The 20826-nt window shown below is 45.8% G+C and overlaps 1 protein-coding gene across 5 annotated transcripts in view; it reads right to left on the reverse strand.

The window, feature by feature from the left end:
* Positions 1-20826, reverse strand: part of PLCB4 (phospholipase C beta 4) — a 182797-nt gene that overhangs the window by 27661 nt on the left and 134310 nt on the right. For all 5 annotated transcript variants that reach the window (XM_059840461.1, XM_059840458.1, XM_059840460.1 and 2 more), the window contains 11 exons: positions 19969-20069; positions 18298-18333; positions 15623-15764; positions 14884-14968; positions 13891-14015; positions 11939-11990; positions 9593-9695; positions 7861-8025; positions 5021-5225; positions 1282-1370; positions 738-888 (listed from right to left, as the gene is read on the reverse strand). In XM_059840461.1, the coding sequence (XP_059696444.1) occupies positions 738-888; positions 1282-1370; positions 5021-5225; positions 7861-8025; positions 9593-9695; positions 11939-11990; positions 13891-14015; positions 14884-14968; positions 15623-15764; positions 18298-18333; positions 19969-20069 (1254 nt within the window). The remainder of the gene's footprint in view (positions 1-737; positions 889-1281; positions 1371-5020; positions 5226-7860; positions 8026-9592; positions 9696-11938; positions 11991-13890; positions 14016-14883; positions 14969-15622; positions 15765-18297; positions 18334-19968; positions 20070-20826) is intronic.

The raw sequence follows: 20826 nt of genomic DNA on the forward strand, positions 1-20826 counted from the left end.
ACCACATCCTAATTCTTGTGGCCCACTCACAGAAAGATCTATTGTCCTTCATTCAGCTGTACAAATTTGCTTTCTCGCTTCATCTTCATTATCTGTGATGATATGGGAGAAACAAAAAGTCCCATTTGACTGTATAAAATGACTTTGCAGAGTGAATGGTGAAGAGTTAGGAAAAAATATTTATCCACTTATAAATCAGCCCATCTAAATTTTTTTTTCCCAATAAACATGCCATTTCCATAATCACTATTCAGAGTAAAACCACACTGTGAAAACATTCCTAATTGTTGGGAAATCTCTACAGAATCCAGTGAATTCTAAATACCTTTAATTACTTAACTCTGCAACCCTGCCAAGGGATTTGTGAGGAGAGAAAAAAAGCAGCAGAGTTTCTGTGGACTATGCCAGACAACAGTCACTCCTGTTGGCACTCCTCCAGGAATCCCTACTAGTAAACTACTCCCAGAGCTGTGCAGGTGATGTGTACAATGCACACATGAAATCAGACCCCTAGCTGTAGCCCAGGGCGTGCAGCTACACCAGGAGGGCACTGTGAGTAAAGCTGCATTGCCTTGACACAGGCAGCTCAGCAGCACGCTGCATCCCTCTGCAGCCAGCCCCAGGCAGCTCCCAAAGGCCAGGTGCCAAGGAAGAGTGTGTCCCCAGAATGACAGCTCCCTGCTGAGTGCTGCTGAGAGGCCCTGGGAGCCCCCAGGGCACAGGCAGGGCCTGGGTACCTTTCTTGGTGTCGGTGCCAGAGCCGAAGGCCGCGGTGGTGCTGGGCCGGAGCTCGGAGCTGCTCTGAGGAGTCACACTGGCTTTGGGATTGTTGGCCTTCCCTTTCCTGTCGTTCTTGGAGGTGTCATTTGGTACATCAGCTATGTCACTCTGAAAGAAACATCAGGACACACTGATTGTTCTTTTGCCTGGGCTGTAACGAGCTGGCAACATTTCTGAGTGGCTTACTGTAAACACAGTGAAATTGCAACATATTTTCAAACAACACCACAGAAAAGCATTTGTAACCTATTCCAAGTAGCTACTTACTAAAATACAACTTGGTCCCCATTTATTAAAATCTCTCCTCCTAAAGGAGGCATTACTGTGATCCATGGAAAGCCAGTGAGTATCTCAGTAACTGACATAAGGCAGACAAAGAAGCTTCTATTTGAAAATGAGAAGTGATAAGGTGCATTGACTGGAGAAGGACCAGTTCACTTTATTAAATAAAGAACACAGCATGGACAGAAGTGGGCTGTGTTTGTCATCGATTCTACTCACAGTTTCAATGCCCATAGCTCTCATTTGGTCTGCTCTTTTTTCTGTGATAGACAAAAATTTCTTTGGATCTGATAAAGCATCCACGATATCTGTAAGGAAAAAAAAATAATTGTGAGCTGTGGAGGCATCTGGAAATGAGTATTTTACAAAAGCTTGGTTCTATCCCTGTTATTATGAGACATGGCTTGCAACAGGAGTCCAGCTTTCTGTAGGGAATTTGGCAGGGCTGGAAGTGCTTATTCCACAGCACCTGGAACATGGAACAGCTCTTAATGCACCAAGGTGTGGGTTTAATCCAGGAACCTTTTTTAGAAAAACCCAGTGACTCTGTTAGACTGCTCTAACTTCCTCCCAGTTACTGAGTGTAGAATTTGGGACCAGGATGGGATCTCCTGAGCCACAGAGCACTAACTCTGTCCCTGGGCTGAGGGGTGCTGACTGACTCGGGACTGCAGGGAATTGCAGAAAATGCCACTGGATTTCCTAGCTAAAGAGCAGCTTCAGGTGGATTAAAGCAATCAGGTAAATCTATTCTCAGCAGCCTTTGTGATATTCCATGCCTGGGACATGACAGGCTGTGGAATGGCTTTTCTAGGCATGACCAGCATCTGAAACTTGCCTGTGACACAGCACCAGCAGTGGTACCACAGCCCTGGCTACCACACAGATCACTGACTCTGCTTTCCAGGGCAGTGATAAATGTGCAAGCACGGCTTCACAGCCTGACAAAGTCCTGGGAATTTTCTACCTGCATTTCAAATTATCTCTTCCTGTGCTTAACTCTGAGAGACAAAAAAAAAGTGAAAATATCCAACCCATCGAGAGGTTTGGCAAGGAACTTGTTGTTCAAAGTAGGGGCTGGGCAGGATCACCTCCCTCCCAACCCGAGCTGTTCTGTGGAATGCTCCTCTGAAGCCACAGCTCAGACAGGCCTCCCACTCCCACAGAAGTTGTATTAAACACTCAGCACTGCCCTTGAGATCTGTTTGTCCACACGAACAGGTCATCTCCAGCACCTGCTGGGACCCACTGATGTCTCCTGAAACTTACTGCACACAGACCAAAGCCATGCAGGATTTATTTTTAGCCATGGCAATGGCTGGTGGCTGAGCCCTGGGTGTTTGTCCCCTCCCTCACCCATTGAGGATGTCCTTTTGTCCTTGTCAGGGCAGACCCAGGGCTCCCCTGGCAGCACATGCTGGAAACGTCTCAGTTTCACCTGGGAGCTGAAGGAGCTGCTGGGTGAGGCTGCCCAAGGTGTCTGGGAGAGCAGCCCCTCTGTGGCTGTGCCAGGGCCCCAGCAGGCTCAGCCCTGCTGGGGGAGCTGACCCACCCTGTCCTCTGCTCCTGCCCCCTCTCCCAGGGAGGTGAGCTGGGCTGGGCTGGGCAGCAGCATCCTGGGGGAGAGCTGCAATCAAATCCACAGCTCTCAGAGCCACTGCAAGAATGCACCCACCACCAACCTGACAGCCAGGCTTACTCACTGCAGAGCTCCAGAACAGAAATTTGGAGCCTGCTGCTTCATTTGCATCAGTTTGTGCCATTATTGTGGTTTTATTGGGGGCTGATGCAAATAAACCACAAGAAACTGCAAAGCTATAAAATAAAAAAGGAAAGCACATCTTTGAAAGCCTACAATGCATCACCTTCTCTAGTTATTATTCAGGGCACATTTTAAATCTTACTCATACAGGTTAAAAAGACAAAAAAGAAAGAAAAAAGAAAGTAGGCAGCTACTGACTTGAGCTCTACCTGCCTACAGGTTTGCTAGAACAGCCGTGGAGATCCTAATGATGGCTCATAAAACAATGAGAAGCTCACTGCAGAAGAGAAGTGATTAAAATCCACATGCCAGCAGAATACTGATGATTCCACCTGGGTGTCAGAAGTTACTGCCAGGTGTTCCCCATGCTGCTGCTCTGCATCAAGGAGGAAAACACAGGCAGCCTGTCTGGGGAGGGAGAGCAGAGCCAGAGCAGAGCTCATTTAGCTCCTGCTCATATGGAGGCTGCTTCTGCCATGCTGACAGCACCTACAACCCCAGCCCTCCCTTCCAGCAGCACTTTACTGCAGCAACCCTGGCACTGAGGGGAGCAGTGCTTTCCCACCTCTAGCAAATAAACCACCCACAGCACTGCTGACACGGTGGCACACCACTTGCAAACTCTAAACTGGTGTTAAGTTCTCTTTGGAAAACCAGTCTTGCACTTCTGCAGGTGCAGAATGCAGTTTAAAAAATGAATTAAACAATTTTTTCCTTGTGGGTCCAGCACACTCAGCAGCTGAAGCCACATGGAACTCAGTGCTAAGTTTAAATTCCATTCTTAGGAAAAGTCTGGTGGCACAGAACATCAATCCCAAATCAGAAGCAAGTCCTTAGCTGAGAAAATACTTCAACTGAGTCATTTGCTGCCAAGAGCTTCAGTTCAGGTAAGAATTAAAGGGCACACTTCCACATGTCTCTCAGACTGATGGGTCAATTACCCTTGAGAAGCTCAGCTTTGGGCAGAAGCTCACACTCCTCTGGAGACAAAGCCCCTGCAGTTAAACACTGGGGATGACACGTGCTGCACAATGCCAGGGTGGGCTCCAGGGCCCGTGGCAAACCTCCAGCTGAGTTGCCAGAATCCAGGATTCCACGTGTGACCCCCACAAATGCTCCTGTAACACTTCTTTCCCATGAAATGTTGCTACTGAAGGCTCAGCCTGTTAATTTTTAAAGGCTGGATAAGCACCAGACTTGAAGACAGGTTAGGTCAACCTTCCCTTCCTCCAGTTTCTACTGTGGAAGTCACTCAGAGAAGTGCAGCCATTCTTTGCATGGCAGCAGCTTTGAAATAGGTTTTGTGAAGAGAAAAACATTGGTTTGATCAATATCTTTCATCAGCAACCCCTGAGGTAATTGCTGCAGAGTCAGAGCTCCAGCATTTTGTGCCATTCCTATTTTACAGTTTTAAATGGTTTTTGTATTGTCCAGTGCACAAGCAAATTTCATCTGGGGTGCAGAAGCCCTTTCTGTCAGGGGAACTCAGCATTACACAGGTTGTAGTGGTGCAATGATTATCCTCAGCTCTTTGCTCCCACACACACCTGGCAATGTGCCACTGCTCAGAATAAGTGACCACAGCTCTGCCAACCTGATCATGGAAATGGCTCACACGAAAATAACTTTCCTGAGAACCCAAACCCATTAAACCACACTAAAGACAGGTAAAATTGGGAGAGAAACATGCAGAGAGGTTCTGGATGCTGAATTATTTCACTGACCTTTTACAAAAACATGCCAGTTTTCCCAAGAATATAGAACTGGTTTTGTTTGGAAGAAACTGTTTCTGCATGTGTTTTTTTATACTTCTAGGCCAATCAATACAGATAAAGTACATCCTGACCTTACAGATATTTATGTCAGACAATATGTAATAAAATAAAAGACTCTAAATTTTCAACAGAGAAAACCAAATTGAGCTAAGAAGTAGTAGCTTATTTTCTACACTATTTTCTCAGTTTAGTACACTAATGCTTTTATCATCAGCAGAGACAGGCACTTGGTCAAAAAGCAGCTTTCTCCCCTCAATACCCAGGGGTTCCAAGGAGTTACAGAAAGTCAGGAACAGGGAATATCTCCCCATCCTCCAGCACTGCACGTGTGCTCCTGGCTGGCACAGCACCCCAGAGCCCTTCAGGACTTGCACACCAACACCCAAGAGCCAGAGCACAGCGAGCCAGAGGCTGAGCTCACCTCCAAAGCCATCAGGCACGTAGGTTTTGAGCACAATGTTGCAGAAGACCGTGGGGAGAGAAAGGGGCTTGTTGCCCTCGTTGCGCAGGGAAATGTGTCGGTAACCTGCCTGCAGCCCATCCAGAGGCAGGATCCTCTGGCCAATCAGCTTGTTGTTGTCATCATACACTGCTATTCTCAGCACGGCAAGGTCAGGCAGGATAACCTGGAAAGCCACAGAGCACACACATGTCATGGCACTGGCAGAGCTGCTCCCTCCCGCCACAAACGGCCAGCACTGCAAGACCCCAGGCTTCAAAATGAAATCTTTCCTAGAAAAGCATTTGTCACCCTAAATAACGGGTGGATTTCAGGTGATGTAAATCCTGGAGCTCCCAGTCACACCAGCTAAACACTCTGTGTGTTTATTTCTCGTGACTGAAGGTGGTGGCAGCGATAAGAAGGCAGGTAAATACTGCATGGGAAATGACAGGTACAGCAGTAACCACAGGGAGTGCTGGATCAGGAGGAATTATGACAGAGATGGGATCTGGGAGGCATCCAAAAGGGCAAGGAGAGTGCAAGCACAGGCTGCTGGGGATGTCTGAGCTGCTGCAACGTGTGCTGCCAGCAGAGGTGGCTGTGCTGCACTCAGGGCTCAAGGCATGCACAGAGCAGGGATGCTGCAGCCTCCTGCCCCTGCCCAGCTGGGCTGACAGGACAGCAACAGAGATCCCCTGCCCTCCCTGCAGCAGAGGAGCTGCCTCTGTGCATGCAGCACTCAGGAGGAGGCAGACCAGCAGAGTGCAGCTCCTCTGCCAGCCCACCCCAAGCACACACTGGGAAAGATTTCCCTGCTTCCCTACCTGGTGCTACTCACCAAGGCCTGTGGGATAGGAAGAGCTCAGGGAGCTGTGTCTGCCTGCTCCCTGACACCTTCCCCCTGCCACTCCCACTCTCAGCCTTGGGGGCACAGAGTAAAGGCTGCTTTTGGTCTCTGAAGCCATGGGAGCAGATACCCCCATGGATATCCTGCTCTACTCCAGCTCTGCACTCCCAGCACAGGCCACCACCAGCAGCTGCTCCCTCCTCCCCTCACACCACAGAGGGACAACACAGAACCCAGGTCAGAGCGACTGGAACTTTATTTGAACTAAAATAAAAATGAGAAAACATGACAGGAGAACAATCCAACACAGTACCTGAGAACAACTGTGCAGGGTTAAGCATCAGCCTGAGGAGGACACTGCAACCCAAGCAGGGCAGGTAAGGTCTGTCCCCTACAGGGCACAGATCAGCACATCTTTCATTACAGGATGCTCTTTGACACAGATTTGCCAGGGTGGGGACTGAGTTTATTGTTCCCTCTGCATTCATTTGTGCTGTTGTTCCCTGCTAGGCACTTCACCCTCTCATGATGTTTTAGCACTGTGCACCCCGTGCCTCCAGCATCTCCAGCTGAAGGAATCCTTCCTGCTGTGCTCCTGCCACTCACCTGCTGGATCTCCAGTGGGTGCTGAGTACATTGCTAAGCTCTGATTAGGGCCTGAGGTGAAGAAAAATATTCTCTTGGCTGACCTACGAGTTCAAGAGAGCGTGTGACCATGGGATTGCTCACTGGAGAGCAGTAATGAGAAATACTGGCCTCATCTCTGTACCCATGGCCCAGCACACAGGCTGCACTGGAATTTCTGGCCCTTTTGATGTAAGAAATCAGACAGCAGCAGATGCTGGCCACATGGCCAGCAAGCCATGGGCAGCCACACTTCCTGTACATAAGCATCTTCCCTGAGCTCCTCACACACAGAGAAAAGCACCTGAAGTCACATTCCTTCCAGAATATGAGTTCAGAAAAAACTCTTGTCTCAACTAAACTTCTCTTCAAAACTGGCTATGCTGTCAGGAAAGCAGCTGAAGTGTGGAATGTAGCCAAGTGTGAAGAGTTATCACCACTCGGCACAAAGTCTGACATTCGGACTAGAAGCCTGAACTTTGGAATAAAAGAGCAACAATTCTGCATGACAACAAAACAGGTGTAAGCAAAACAGATGTTATCCAAGACAGCACTGTGACACATGTAGTCTGGATGAAACTCCAGGCAACAGAAGAAAAGTAAAATAAATATATATATATATGTGTGTGTATATCATATATATATAAAGACTGAGAGATAAAAACTGAACACGGACAAATGGTCTCTCTCTTTAAATCCCCCATGCCAAGAAAAAAAGGGTTGTTTTTTCTTTCAGTATTGGAAAAAAATAAAAAAATAAAGAAGAAGGCACATGATGCACATGGACTACTGAAGGAGGGAGCTGGCAACACGCCTGAGGAACACAGCACCCTTCCAACTTTTCCATGTAATGACATTGACCTTAGCTTTGGATGCAGCATCTCACCTGCCCTCTGGGCTGAAGGAACAGTGCAAGATAGCAGCCACTGCCAGGGCAGGGAAGAAGGAATCTCCAGGGAATGATGGTGTCCACCAGCGGGGCTCACTCTGAGCAGACTGCATACCTTGAACACAGGCATGGTCACAGAGGAGGTGGCTACCTCCAAGTGGGAGGAGGAAGCAAAGGGGAGGAAAAAGCCAAATGGAAACAAAAACAACAACAAAAAAAATCATGTGACAGCTACAGAGGTTATCTGTTAGAAAAATAAAACCAAAGCAAAACCAGAAAGAAAGCAGAACCAAAACAAGGCAAGACCAAGCGGGCTCCTGAAAGCTGCCTTCAGCTTTCTGTGTGCACAGCAGCAAGCAGGGCCCTAGGAACCCTGGCCAGGGAGCAGCACTGGTCCGGGCCAGCAGGGAGGGCAGGGCAGCCAGGGCCAGGCTGGGCTCTGCACAGATGCCACCCTACCTTCCTGAAGACAAAGGACTCCTCGTTGTACACGGGGTTCAGGCCGTTGTTCATCACCATGCGCGTGCGGAACTCCTTGCGGATGGTGTCCGTGGGCAGCCCGTACATGTCCACCTCCACGTAGGTGCCAATCTTCTTGTCGGACAGGAACTGCCCAGAGATCACCTGCAACACAGCAGCACAGCGAGGGAAGGCACTGCAGAGCAGGCACGTGGGAAATGGGGCTCATTTCTCCTGACACTGCTCTGAGGAATGCTCCACAGCCGACAGCTGCGTTCAGCTCCTCCTGTGCAAACAGCGTGCTGCAAACTGCACCTCCAGGAAGAGCTCCTGTGACCAGACATGGAAACACAGCCTTCACCTGACATGGTGGTACAGCAGCGTCTCACAGATCCATTCACTGTATGACAACACTGAATGGAACAACCAGAGCTGGCACTGCTATTCCACAACTTCTAACACCCTGCTCAGAAGCACTTTTTACTAGGATACATCTTGAGCACAAGAGGTGAAAGGAAACTATTGCTCTCTTTCACTCAGGGGAAGGTTTGAAACTAATCACAGGTCAGTCTGACTCCATATTGTGTGTCTGGAAAGTGCAGGATGCTTAAAAAGTGAAAAGCCCAAAGCCCACAGGATTCCTCAGTATTGTTAGAGATATGAAGACTTGTTTTGCCACTTCACCCCAAGTCAAGATTAATCTAGCCACTGCAGGTCATTACTCCAGGGAAAATTTTTAATTCACCAGAAAGATCTATTACTTAAAAATACAGCTAATGTTTTCATGACTTCAATCAAGGAGGGAAGAAAAAGACTGAAATATGATTTCACAGAACTAAGCTCATTCCAAATCCTGTTGTTCCCACGACCTAACATCCTTCTGGGGAGCACTCTGAGTAACAGATGTGAAAAGTTTTGTGGCTGAGGGGTATCACTGCTGGCTTTTGCTCCACTCAACTCCTTAATTACAAAATTTGCATGGAATTTTATACTAGTTTTAGTCACAAAAGAAAAGTAACTGTCAAATTGCATGACCCAGGAACCATCTGATCCCACTTCCTTCTTGGAGGGACTGTGCTTTGATGACCATTTAAGAAAAACAACATTAGTAAAACATGCTTATTCTTCTAGAGGTGCAAATGGAGCTTAGTTCAGCATCTGCAATGTGTGAGGGATGCCTGGCCAGCACGGGTGTGGAACTGAACTGCAGCCCTCGGAAAATGCTAAATGAAAGCTGAAGCCTTTTGCTCACCAAGCAGGTTTTACAACTGCCAGCCTCCTCCCAGAAGTGGGTACCTGGCCATGCTGTAGAATGCAGCAGGAGTTTAATGGACTTTGTTACTCACAGATAACTCCAGAGTAAGGGCCTGCCTCACACCAACCACTTCCCTGCATTCATTTTGCAGATATCCTGTCCCTGCTCTGGGGGGACAAGTGATGCTGTGCAATTTCACATTGTGCAAGCGAAGGAACTTCTCTCCTTTACCTGTTTGTGTGGGCTCATGGATCTCAAAAACCCCATTGTGTCAGAGCACCAACGTGCAGTAACAACACATCATTTCCAATTCTATCATACTGCACTCAGAAAAAGGAAACAGCAACATTAAAAAAGAGAAAAAAGGAAACAATGTGCTGAAATCTGCCCGGTCCAAGCACACTGAGTGCATGTATCCTATTTCTGATGATTCTAAACGTGCTTTGGGTGTGAAGCCAGCTGTCTCTGCTGCTTTACCTGCACAGAACACGTTGCAGCAATAACCCCATCTACAGGAGTTTCAGAGAACGGGTCGAACGTCCGGTCTGGCCGTCGCATGAAATCTGGCTTCAGCAGGTACCTTATGGCAAGGGGAAGAAGAGAAAATGATCCTTGACTGGAATTAAAATGGAATTAGATGTACATGAAATGGATGTTCTCCCTTTAAACAATGAGCTCTCCTAAGCAGTGTAAAATACAGATTCTTTCCAGCTGCAAGTGTGAGGAAGTAAAAGAAAGCATTACAGCTGTGTGGAGCACATTGCAGTTGTTAGATAAACACTGATTTTCATTTTGAATTACCAGCTACTGAGAGATGGAATCAATCCGGGATTTTAAGATAAAAATCAATGTGATATAATCAAGGACATTTCAAAACAACTGAATAATACAGTTAAAAAACACAGGGAGTCACCGTGTAATAAAACACAGGTGCTCTCATTTGTTTTAATTCTTTAACACTTTGGAAAAGCACAGAGGGATTTTTCAATTTTACTTTTCCAGATGAAGCAGTTCCTTACTGTTCAAGACCCATACACTAAATTTCAGCTTGAAGCTGATTTTTTCATTGTGGTTATGAAACCTTGGGGGAAACAACTGCTAATGTCAGTGCTGACAGATTGTTAATTATAGCAGCATCAAAGGTACCACCACAATAACACTCACAATGCCTCCCTGAGGACCTCACACTGCACCAACACATCAGTGAAGCCAATTTGTGCTCTGGTGCACCAAAACCCAAGGATAGGATTCTGCCACCAAAAGGAAACAGCAGTGGATCACTGCAGAAAGGCTGCACACTACAGACATCCTCCTCCACCCATGGAAGAAAATGTGCAACGGGCAAAATCTTGCTAATTCTGCAACCCTGACAGACAAAGCTGCTAGAAGATGAGTTTTTACCCACCTCAGTCTCTCTAGTGAATCACTGGTACACAGTATGATAAAGGCCTAGACAGAATTCAGGGATTCAAAAATGCTAGAAAAATTCCAGTGGAAAGAATGTCAGTGTTTTCATCTTAATAACACTGTTTCTGTTTGGAAGTAAAATTACTCTTTTTTCTTCCATTAGAAAAGTGATTTCTTAATATTTGGTTAATTTAAAGCAGGGTGGGGGAGAAGGCAACTAACTCTCCTTAGCCTCTGTTTTCAGCCTGCTGCAATGAAAAAAGCTGAAATGACCTTGTTTGATCAGCATGAAAGCTGCAAATCTGAGAAGAGAGGAGTACAGGCAGAAGGAAATGCTCAGTTTTTCACTTCCCTTCTGTGACTGAAACACCACCCCATTTAGAGTGCATATCAGAACACTACACTACATTATTATCAAAGCACTGAGCTAAGAATCCAGGAATTTGGTTGATAATTTTGCCTGTCCTTCAGAGAATTTGGCAAAAGTAGGCAGGTACTCTTTTACTAACTAAGCTGGTGGGTCCAACAAGAAAGGAACCAAACTCTGCCATAAGAAAGCTTTGGTTTTCTTCTGTTCTTGTTGCTTTGACTGAAATCACAGAGAGTGCACCTCTGTCAAAGCCAAGAGCCTCTCCTGGAGTGCTCACAGCTGCAATAAAGGCAGGGGATGGCCAAGCACTGTGTGCCACTTCTGCAAAGGAGCAATTTCACCAAGCTCCAGCTAGCCAGACTTTCTGTCTGAGTGAGATGTGCAGCAGTAAAAGAGTAGCTCCTTCCCAGGAAGAGTCTGCAGATTCTGATGTGCTTCTGGACTGTCATCTCCTGTGATTCATTAAACTTCTCCTCTTCCCCTGCTGCTAATGACCAGTCTATCCTATCAAGGTCTCTGCTCAACATTTGAGAAAAATCTGTCAGCATCCCTTGAACATCCTTTGTCATGCAAAAATCATGAGCAAGAACTTAGATGAAACACTTCAGGACTCTCTGTGTAATCTGTGCTCCAATTAAGAGTGCACAGATTAAAATGTTCCCTGTGTGTTCAGATTCCACTTGTCCAAGTAAAGTTGGCAATTCTGTGAACTGTGCAATGAATCTCCACTCTGAGGCACATCTTCAAAAAAGGCTGAGAACAGAAGGTGGAGATGGATTTGAATAACTGTGTACAGTACTCATGATCTTCATAATAAGAACACAATGCCTCTTGGATCTCATTTAAAAACTGGGCATAATTAAAAGCATACTCATTAGAATACCTCCTTCTGGGGGATAATTCTCCCTGAACTCTGCTGATTTCTACTCCTCACCTAGCATGCCATTTTCCTTTTGTAACACGTAATTAATAGTGACAAAATGTTATTAAAACCTTAGCAAAGGGCCCTGATGCACAGTGACAATAGTTTAAATCACATCACTCACCCGCACGATCCATTGTACTCAAACTTTCCTTGATTCAGCTGCATTGCCAAATCTGCCAAGAGAGAGAATTTACTCACTTTCCTGCTGAATAATGCAGATCTTGAACTAGATCAGAAAATATGACTGCTTTTACAGAACAGTAAGTTCAAATAAAAATGCATACCAACTCCACATCTAAGAAATAATAGGAAGCAACAGGAAAACTTGCTGGTTTTTTCACAGGAGTAACAGCTTTACCAAGCATGCTGAAGTCCATGCTGTGCCTGGGAAACAGTGTCTCCCTGAATTCAAACACTCTGGCTGGCAGGGAAGCAACAACTGTGGACAGGCCAAGTGCCTGGGATGGGATTTCCATCACCCAACCCTTGGTATCTACAGTGCAGATTGGTATCCACATTTCTGCAGACCACTCTCAATAACAGAGGGATGCAGGAGCTCTAACATGCAAATGACCTGAGAATAACAAATATACTAGAGGAGACATCCTTGAAGAATGCATTCCATGACACTGACAACCACCTCTGAGGAAGCTGCCTGCAGCCTGATGCCTCAAAGAAGGTGAGGTGCATGTCCCACTGGTTCTCTGTGGACTTAGTTGAATAAAATACCACATCAAGAAACCACAAAGATCACAGCAGCACTGCTTAGTTTCAACATTTGAAAGCATGTGAGTTTTAGTGAGTGCACTGTTACAGCACTTGTAGGGGGAGACGTATCATGAACATGTAACAACCTCCTTCTCATCCAACCCTCTCCAGAACTTTGTAAAGAATGAAATGGTTTCCTTGCAGCTTTCTACTTACAAGAGAATACAATCTCCTGGTTTAGCAACAAAACAGGTATTTCTCTTTGTACCTTCAAAGGGAACAAAATCTGTTCTGTTGGTGCTCTGATACACAAAATACATGACTGTCCTATGCCCATACCAGTTATTACTGGAGTTACTGGGCAGCTGTAACTTTTATTTCCTCAATCATCTTGACAGCACAGCTGGATCACAGGAGAGGAACACAGGAAAGATTCTCACTTCCAATAAGACAGCTACTGCTCTTCATGTGCAATATGAAGGGGTTGGGGATGACATGCAGTGGGCAGAGGCAGTGCTGGGAGCAGAGTGAGGCTTGTATTTCTGCTCCCTGGCATGCCCACTGGAGTGCTCTGCAAGCAGCAGATTCCAGTGTATCCCTTCTCCTGCTTCCTCAGCTGCTGAGCCTGGGGCACAGCTCTGCAGGACAGAACTTGGGATGACCAAGGGGAATGTCTGCTGTACCAAAGACACTGTGCAGGGAGGGGGAAGTGAGCACAAAAGCACTGCCACAGCCAGAAAAAGGCAATGGGAAATGGTTCTGCTATATATCTGACTGAAGACATTCCTAGATGAAATTAAAATCCCCATCAAAACAACAGAAAGCCTGCCCTGCTACACTCACACCTTCACTGAACAGGAACAGTACATCTCCTCTCACATCACCCTGTGGAGAGGCATTTCCACTCCCTGGCATCATTCTCTCAGCTGGGATCTCAGACCTGAGCACTGCTGACACTTCCCAACAACTGGCCTAGAAATGCACTTGTCACACAGTCATGACTTTTTACCATCTTAATCAGGGCACTCCATCTTTGCTTTGCAGACATGCACCCAACTGTGCCAGAGCTGTGTTTTGTGCAAGCACTGCCTTCCCAGTAATTAACACTTTTCATTAATAAAAGCCATTGCTGTGGGAAGAGGCAGGACTCCATAGTTTTTCCATAGAAGAGGACTGAATTTTCCTTCTGTGCACAGCTGTTTTTATTGCTCCTTGTCTTACGCTCCCGTGCTCCCACCCCGCTGGATTATCCAGCCATATGTCTGTTTCCTGCAGAAATGCCAGCAGCAAATCCATGGCATCTGTCTGACAGGAACTGCCCAGGCCATTCTTTGGGAGGGAGGGTCACTGCTCGTGGCTGCCTACCTGGGGTCTGATAGTTCAGTGAGACCATCTGGCAGCCAGCGTTCCAGAAAATCTGAGGCATGTAATTACTGGAGTCCACACGGCCCCCCTTGGGGTAAATCCGACTCATCTGCCGCTTGTTGTAGCTGCAGAATTCATCAAGGAGACCAAACACAACATCACAGAGGTGCACGTGGCCTGGGACCTCCAGCATTCCAACAGCAAAACACTCCTCTCCTGTTACTCTCACTGTTTCTCCTTCGTGAGGTGCTTCCCCTTTCCCTCTGCAGACGTGCAGCACCAAATGTACAGAGGTAAATGCACTGCTTTACTTTAGCACTGCAGGAAAGGGGGATCAGGAGGTGAAAGGATACTTCACAAACTCAGTGGCATGAGTCTTCAAATCTCACTATCAAATCTCACTTCAAATCTCACTATCCAATCTCCCTATTTCTCCTTGCCCGAGGAAGCAGAAATGCTCCCTTTCCCTCTGCAGACATGCAGCACTGAATGTACAGAGGTAAATGCACTGCTTTACTTTAGCACTGCAGGAAAGGGGGATCAGGAGGTGAAAGGATACTTCACAAACTCAGTGGCATGAGTCTTCAAATCTCACTTCAAATCTCACTATCAAATCTCACTATCAAATCTCACTATCAAATCTCACTATCAAATCTCACTATCAAATCTCACTATCAAATCTCACTATCAAATCTCACTATCAAATCTCACTATCAAATCTCACTATCAAATCTCACTATCAAATCTCACTATCAAATCTCACTATCAAATCTCACTATCAAATCTCACTATCAAATCTCACTATCAAATCTCACTATCAAATCTCACTATCAAATCTCACTATCAAATCTCACTATCAAATCTCACTATCAAATCTCCCTATTTCTCCTTGCATGAGGAAGCAGAAATGCTCCCTTTTCCTTTGCAGACATGCAGCACTGAATGTACAAAGGTGCACTGGCAGGAAAGGGGGCTGAGGAGCTGAAAGGATACTTCACAAACTCAATGGCATGAGTCTTCAAGTAGCCCAGTCCCACAGACTCGTTGAAGGAGGACATGTTATGGTGAATATTACGTTCTAGAAAGAAAAGACAAGAGATTTTAAAACACCTCTGTAATGACGAATCCCAACTCAAAATCATGCACTATAACAGCAGGACACAGCAGGTTTTGGTCTCTTTCCCCATTATCTATTCCTCATAGAATCAAATTATAGTGATAAGAAATTTCATAGAATCCAATGACAGCGATGAGAAATTTCATAGCATTTCTGACTCGCTTCTCTGTTTCTCTCCTTGGGAAATCAACAACATTTTCCTTTTCTGTTTAGGACAACATTGTTATTCAGAGCCTGCATTGTGTGGCAGATAAGGCAAACCAACATGATAAATAGTCTGGTGTGCAGTATCAGCTCACTGCTGCTCACTGTGACAGCTGTGCTCACCTAACTGCAGAGAGAGATGAACTAAAAAAGGCATTTCAGCTGGGAAGGCCCATGGAATAGAACCAACCTCAACAGCTTCCTACTCTCCCAGTAATTGAGTGACTCCATGTGGATGACTAATGGAACAACATGCTAACTTGTCCAAGGAAACAGGTACACAAACATACTGATGATGGTCATTAAATGATAAAAATCTTATGCCTTTATTTCTAAATTCAGGAAATGTAGAGATTAAAAAACTACCTAGGTTAAGCAAATACTTGTATTTCATTCAACCTTTTATGTTACCTTCTGCTACATCGAAACCTTGAAATTTTACAGGCTGAGCATAGTTGACCATTGTTGATAAATATGGATGTATATTGGTTGTGGCACCTACATATTTGTAAGATGCCATCCACGCTTGTTCATCTTCCACAGTTACTAAACCCTGGAAACACATCAAAAAGAACAATCACCATTTCTGGCTGCAAACACTGCTGCTGGGTTTTTCAAAGGGGGGACAAAACTATAGCCAAATCTGCAGAAGGTTAAAGACAGTGCAAATTAATACAAGAAAAGTGGAAGTTCAGTGTCACAAGGTAAAGTTTATTTTCTTGCTGATACAAGACTCTCAGTGTTACAGGATGCATGCAAGAGGGCTGATGATAGAAAAGCTCCTAAGCAGTGGGTAAATATTACATGAAGTTAGTAGGATAACACTGGGATAAAAGATAAATATTCCAACAGCCTGAACAATGCCCGGAGCTAATGATCCATCTTTGTCAAATAAATTCCAAAAAGTGTGATTTAATGTGCATTTTCTGATCAGTAGAACTTCCTCACCATCAAAACACAAATGGGTTCCACTATTAATCTTTCCTAGCAGAAGCAAACAAAAATGGAACCACAGCCTTCACTGACAAGAAGATGTCACAAGACTGACAAGAGACACAGCACCAAGTTCATATTCTTATCCACCTCAACTGATAAAAACCTGACTCCATCACCTATATAAATATGCACTTTATTTACAACTGAACTTAGAGTTTCCTACAAGTATCTGATCTACTAGAAACCCCCATCAGGAGGCACTTCTTAATTGACTCTACCTGTCCAATATTTGCCTTTCCCTAAACCAGTCTGAAACATTCTTTTCACTGAAATGATAAAAGAAAAAAAAATCTCTGTCAAGCTAAGCAATCTCTGCAAATCCATCATGTTTTTCCCACATATGCATTTTTGGGTGTTCTCCTACCAAAAAATCTGCCTGTAGGCTGTCAGTGACCTTCTGCTGGGAAGTCCAAAGTGTATTCCAGCACTCAGACTGCAGCTCAGTGTTTCTGCCTCACTGACTCAGGACACAGTCAGGAAGAGGAAGCTGTACCAAGCCCTTTCTGGGCCTGGAGGAAAATGCAGCTCCCAGAACCTGCACTCCTGCAGCTCATTTACTCCCTGAGGTGGGAGAGTACAGGAAAAGGGAACCCACTTAGCAGAATGATGGCACCTCTGCCTGCCAGGGGTGCAGGCACATCCCAAAGAATGAGACCCACGTGAACTGGAGCCATTTATGCCTTGCTGTGAGATGATTACAGTCACAAGGAACACAATTTTGTGACTGCCCAGAATGACTGAGCTAGCAGAATGAGTCCAGGTACACACTGCTGTATGTGCATTTTGGACTGGATTAAACTTCCAGCAGCCTGTGAAACCAAACTGACCCACACTGTAATGCTGGTCATCAGGGCTCAACCCAAGTGCTTTTCAGAAATGTGCATCTTGAGCTTTCACAGATCTGATCCCAAGATATGCCCACAGCACATCCCTGTGTTAGGAGGAAACAGGTTTCTTTTTGGGTTTGTTTTTTTTTTTGTTACTAGGTCAATAGCTGTTTATAGAGCTTAGGTCAAATTCAGGCCAAATTTACTCACTGAAACCAATTCTTTTCAGTTCTTAACTTCTGAAAGGCCATTAACACAGGCAGAACTGACCACCCACCTCCAAAAACCCAGGACTCAATTTAAAGTGCCTGCTGCTGACTGCTCAGAACAGCTAATCCTATCTGACTGTCTTGATCCACCCACAGCCACAAGCAAAGGAGCCCCGGGGAAAAGGGAGCCCCAGGACTGAGATGCCTCAGTGCCAGGCAATGGCACCCTGCAGGGACAGCCCTGTGCCTGCATCAGTGACAGCCTGGCTCACAGACAATGCAGCAGCCACTGGTTTTACCTGATTCCCCTGCAGACCCCGAATTTTTACAGTAGGGCTATAGTCTGCACTGTTCACAACTGTAAAACTGAGTTAAGAAAGGGGCAAGGATGAAATGTTTCCTAAAGTCTGCAGAAACAAAGGGATGGTTAGAGCAGCACAGGAGCCTTGTAGGGGATAGAGAAGACAAGGGGCAAAGTTGATCTCCGTGTCGTTTACACCTCCCCACCCCTCAAGAAAAGAAGCAGAACTCACTTAGAAAACAACAGAGACTGAAACAAAGTGTGGTTATGAACAGGAGCAGCTTGAATGAGACAAGAGGAGGAGGAGGAGAGTGGAAAGAGGGGGGAAGAGTCTTACAGAAGGGATTCCTGGGAGAAGATAAATGCAGAAGTTCCAAGGGAAAGCAGAAGGAAGAAAGAGAGAGGAAAACAAAGTGCAGTCAGGGTAAGGGCAGAGGGAAAGACCAAGCAGGGATGATACATCTCAGCCCCATTCAGAGAACAGGTTTCCCAGAGCCTGAGACCAGATACTCCTAGGTAGGCAAAGGTCATGCACTCCTGTCTGTCCCCAGGTTCTCTGACAGCCTGACCCCAGTACAAAAGCACAGCAGAAGAACCCCTAGAGGACAAAAGGAGGTAGAGAGACAGAGTCACTGTCAAAAAAGGTGTGCTGAAAACTGAGCATAACATTGTTAACCCACTGAGAATGCATGGTAAGTAATATGCATGTTATATAAAAAGCAATAAAATAAACTACTTTACATCCTGTGTCACCTTTTTATTGTTTTCTTGCTCAGAATCTTCAACAGCCTGAGGGAAAAAAAATATATATACATTACCCAGAGAAAAAGCAAAGGGAAACACTCACAGTAAGGAGAAAAAGATCCTCAAAAAACTAATGCATTTAGCAAAAAATAAACCCTTTTTCACCTTCCTGCAAGGCTCATCTGTTCCACACACTTTCAAAAATTTGTGTTTATTCCAAATTTGGGTACACAAGATCTGAAACTCAGCCAGGGCAATAGGATGAAGGATGCCAGACAGTTAAACCAGAGCTATCACTAGATGCTGGGGACAGAAGCTTCAGAGAAGAATGAAAGAATAACACACCCAGATAAAGATACCACAATAAAGATCATCTGATCTGGATGTGCAAACTGCCAGGCTCTGAAAACTGAGGGTAAAGAGTGCTGTAAAGTGTGCTTGAAATGTCCACATTGGAGAAGGCCTGTCCCAAGATGTTACTTGCAATGCAGCAGCCTGGTGCCTGCCTTCAGTTACAAGCTACCAGTACTGAGAATCTCAGATCAAAGCTGGCTTGGCACTGAGTGTGCACTCCTGCAGGATAAGGATCAAGTCACTGATCAGCAAAGGAGCAGAGAAGTTACCCAAGGACACCTGCTGAGGATGAGCAACTAATCTGGAAACAAAGAAAAATCCTCAAAACAACAACAACAACAACAAAGCCCCATCCAACCAAAACAGCCCAAAACCTTCAGGTAGTTCAGGAGCAGGGACTCAGGAAAAGCAAAGAAGGGAAATGATGCTGCAGTGGGAGGATCCATAGAAGTGCAGAGGAAGCAAAGCTGAGGGCTGAAGAGCTGCCAGAGGCAGGGCTGATGGCTCTGCTGCTGCACACACACTGCTGTTTTCCACTCCTACCCTTCTGTCTGCAGAAAGATCCAGAGCAAAGCAAGGAGGAGGGAAGAAGTGGCCAGGGCACTGGAGTGGGAGAGGAACATGACCTGCTAAGGTACCTCAGCCCTCACAGGTGGGCTCTGCTGTGCAGCAAGCAGCACTAATGCCCCCAGTGCCAGAGCAGCTGGGCTCTGAATTCCAACATCCTGGATCTAATTTCCACCAATAATCTTCAAGTGACTGACAGCTGCCATGGTCAGGTGTGAGTGGAATACAGAGAACCTTTCCCTGTCTGCCAGCTGGCTGCCTGACAGAGCCCACTGGGAATTACTGCCCTGATCTGCCTTCGTGCTGGAGGTGGAAGAGAGAGCCCATGAAACATGCTGCAGGAGAACCCTGCAGGGAACCCAGAGTGCAGCCCTGCCAAAGTGCTCTGGCAAGGAAGCTGATGTTCCACCTCTTCCTGGGATTCTGCACCTGGGATGCAAAGTGGAACACCAGAGGCTGGAGCAGGGAACTGTTTGCTGCCTTTAACTGGGATTTCTGATGAAATCCTCCACTTACACTGCTCCCTGCACATGACTCTGCTTCCTCAATGAGTGTTATCCTACCTGAACCAGGGGAGGGTGGTTTTGGCTACAAAGCTTGTGTTCTCATGAACCCAAAGGTGAGGGGCACCTGGTGAAGACCTCAGGTTGGAATCTTGGGCCAAGTGCTCTGATGTCTCCACAAAGCAGAGTGCCTTTTGCAGCAACCTCCATGGGAAGGTTTCATAACAATATATATATATGAAAGAAGAAATCCCACCTTTTTGACACTGATGGCAACAGCTTCTTTTTGACTGTAATCATCTACAGTAAGGTCACTTCCAAACTTGTACTCAGGATGAGCTTCCTCTTCCTGGTCAGCTGCACAGAAAACAGAAAGGATCAGTGCAAAACCCATAGCAGCTGCTGGTTTCTTTGCAAGGCATGAAACAAATGACAGTTGAATGCACAGGTTTGGGTGTGGCATTTTTTAAAAACAGGACTAAAATCCAGGTATTAGATTTCTAAGAGTTAGTTAACAGTTTCCATGTGCAGTAAATTACAGCTAAGGTCTGAGATGGTTAATAAGAGAAATTTTATTTGCTGTATTTTTGAAGTAATCAGTATTTTGCCTAGAAAAGGTGTTAAAAAAAAAGCCAATAGCCTTGGGAAATAACAGGAACTGGAGACAGAGTTCTTTAAATAAAGATCTAAGAAGATGCCAGTGGCCAGGCTTGAGTGCATTGTCAGGCTCCTTGTGTGCCCCCACTACAGGGAATTGTTCTCATCTGTTTTTAAGGTGATTTTCTATTAGAACCTACAGTATCCAAAGCTAAAAAGCAAAGGGGGAAAAAAGTGAAAGAAATGAGGAGCAGGTGGCAGGCTAAAGCTGGGACAGTCACTGTGACACAGGGCACAGGCCAGGCCTGGCTTCAGACACTGGCAGGTGGGGTATGATTTACACCTTCTGAAGGTGCACATCTAAAACTCACAGGGGGATCTCACCCTAAATACTTGTATTTTTATCTGCTGGCCACATCACTGGCTCAGAGCTGCACATTTACACTGAGGATAACTGAGGTTTGGCAGGAAAAATCCTTCCCCTCATTCCATCCTTACACAGCACCATGCAGTAATC

The sequence above is a fragment of the Haemorhous mexicanus genome, chromosome 3 (assembly GCF_027477595.1).
Source record: "Haemorhous mexicanus isolate bHaeMex1 chromosome 3, bHaeMex1.pri, whole genome shotgun sequence".
Lineage (NCBI taxonomy): Eukaryota > Metazoa > Chordata > Aves > Passeriformes > Fringillidae > Haemorhous > Haemorhous mexicanus.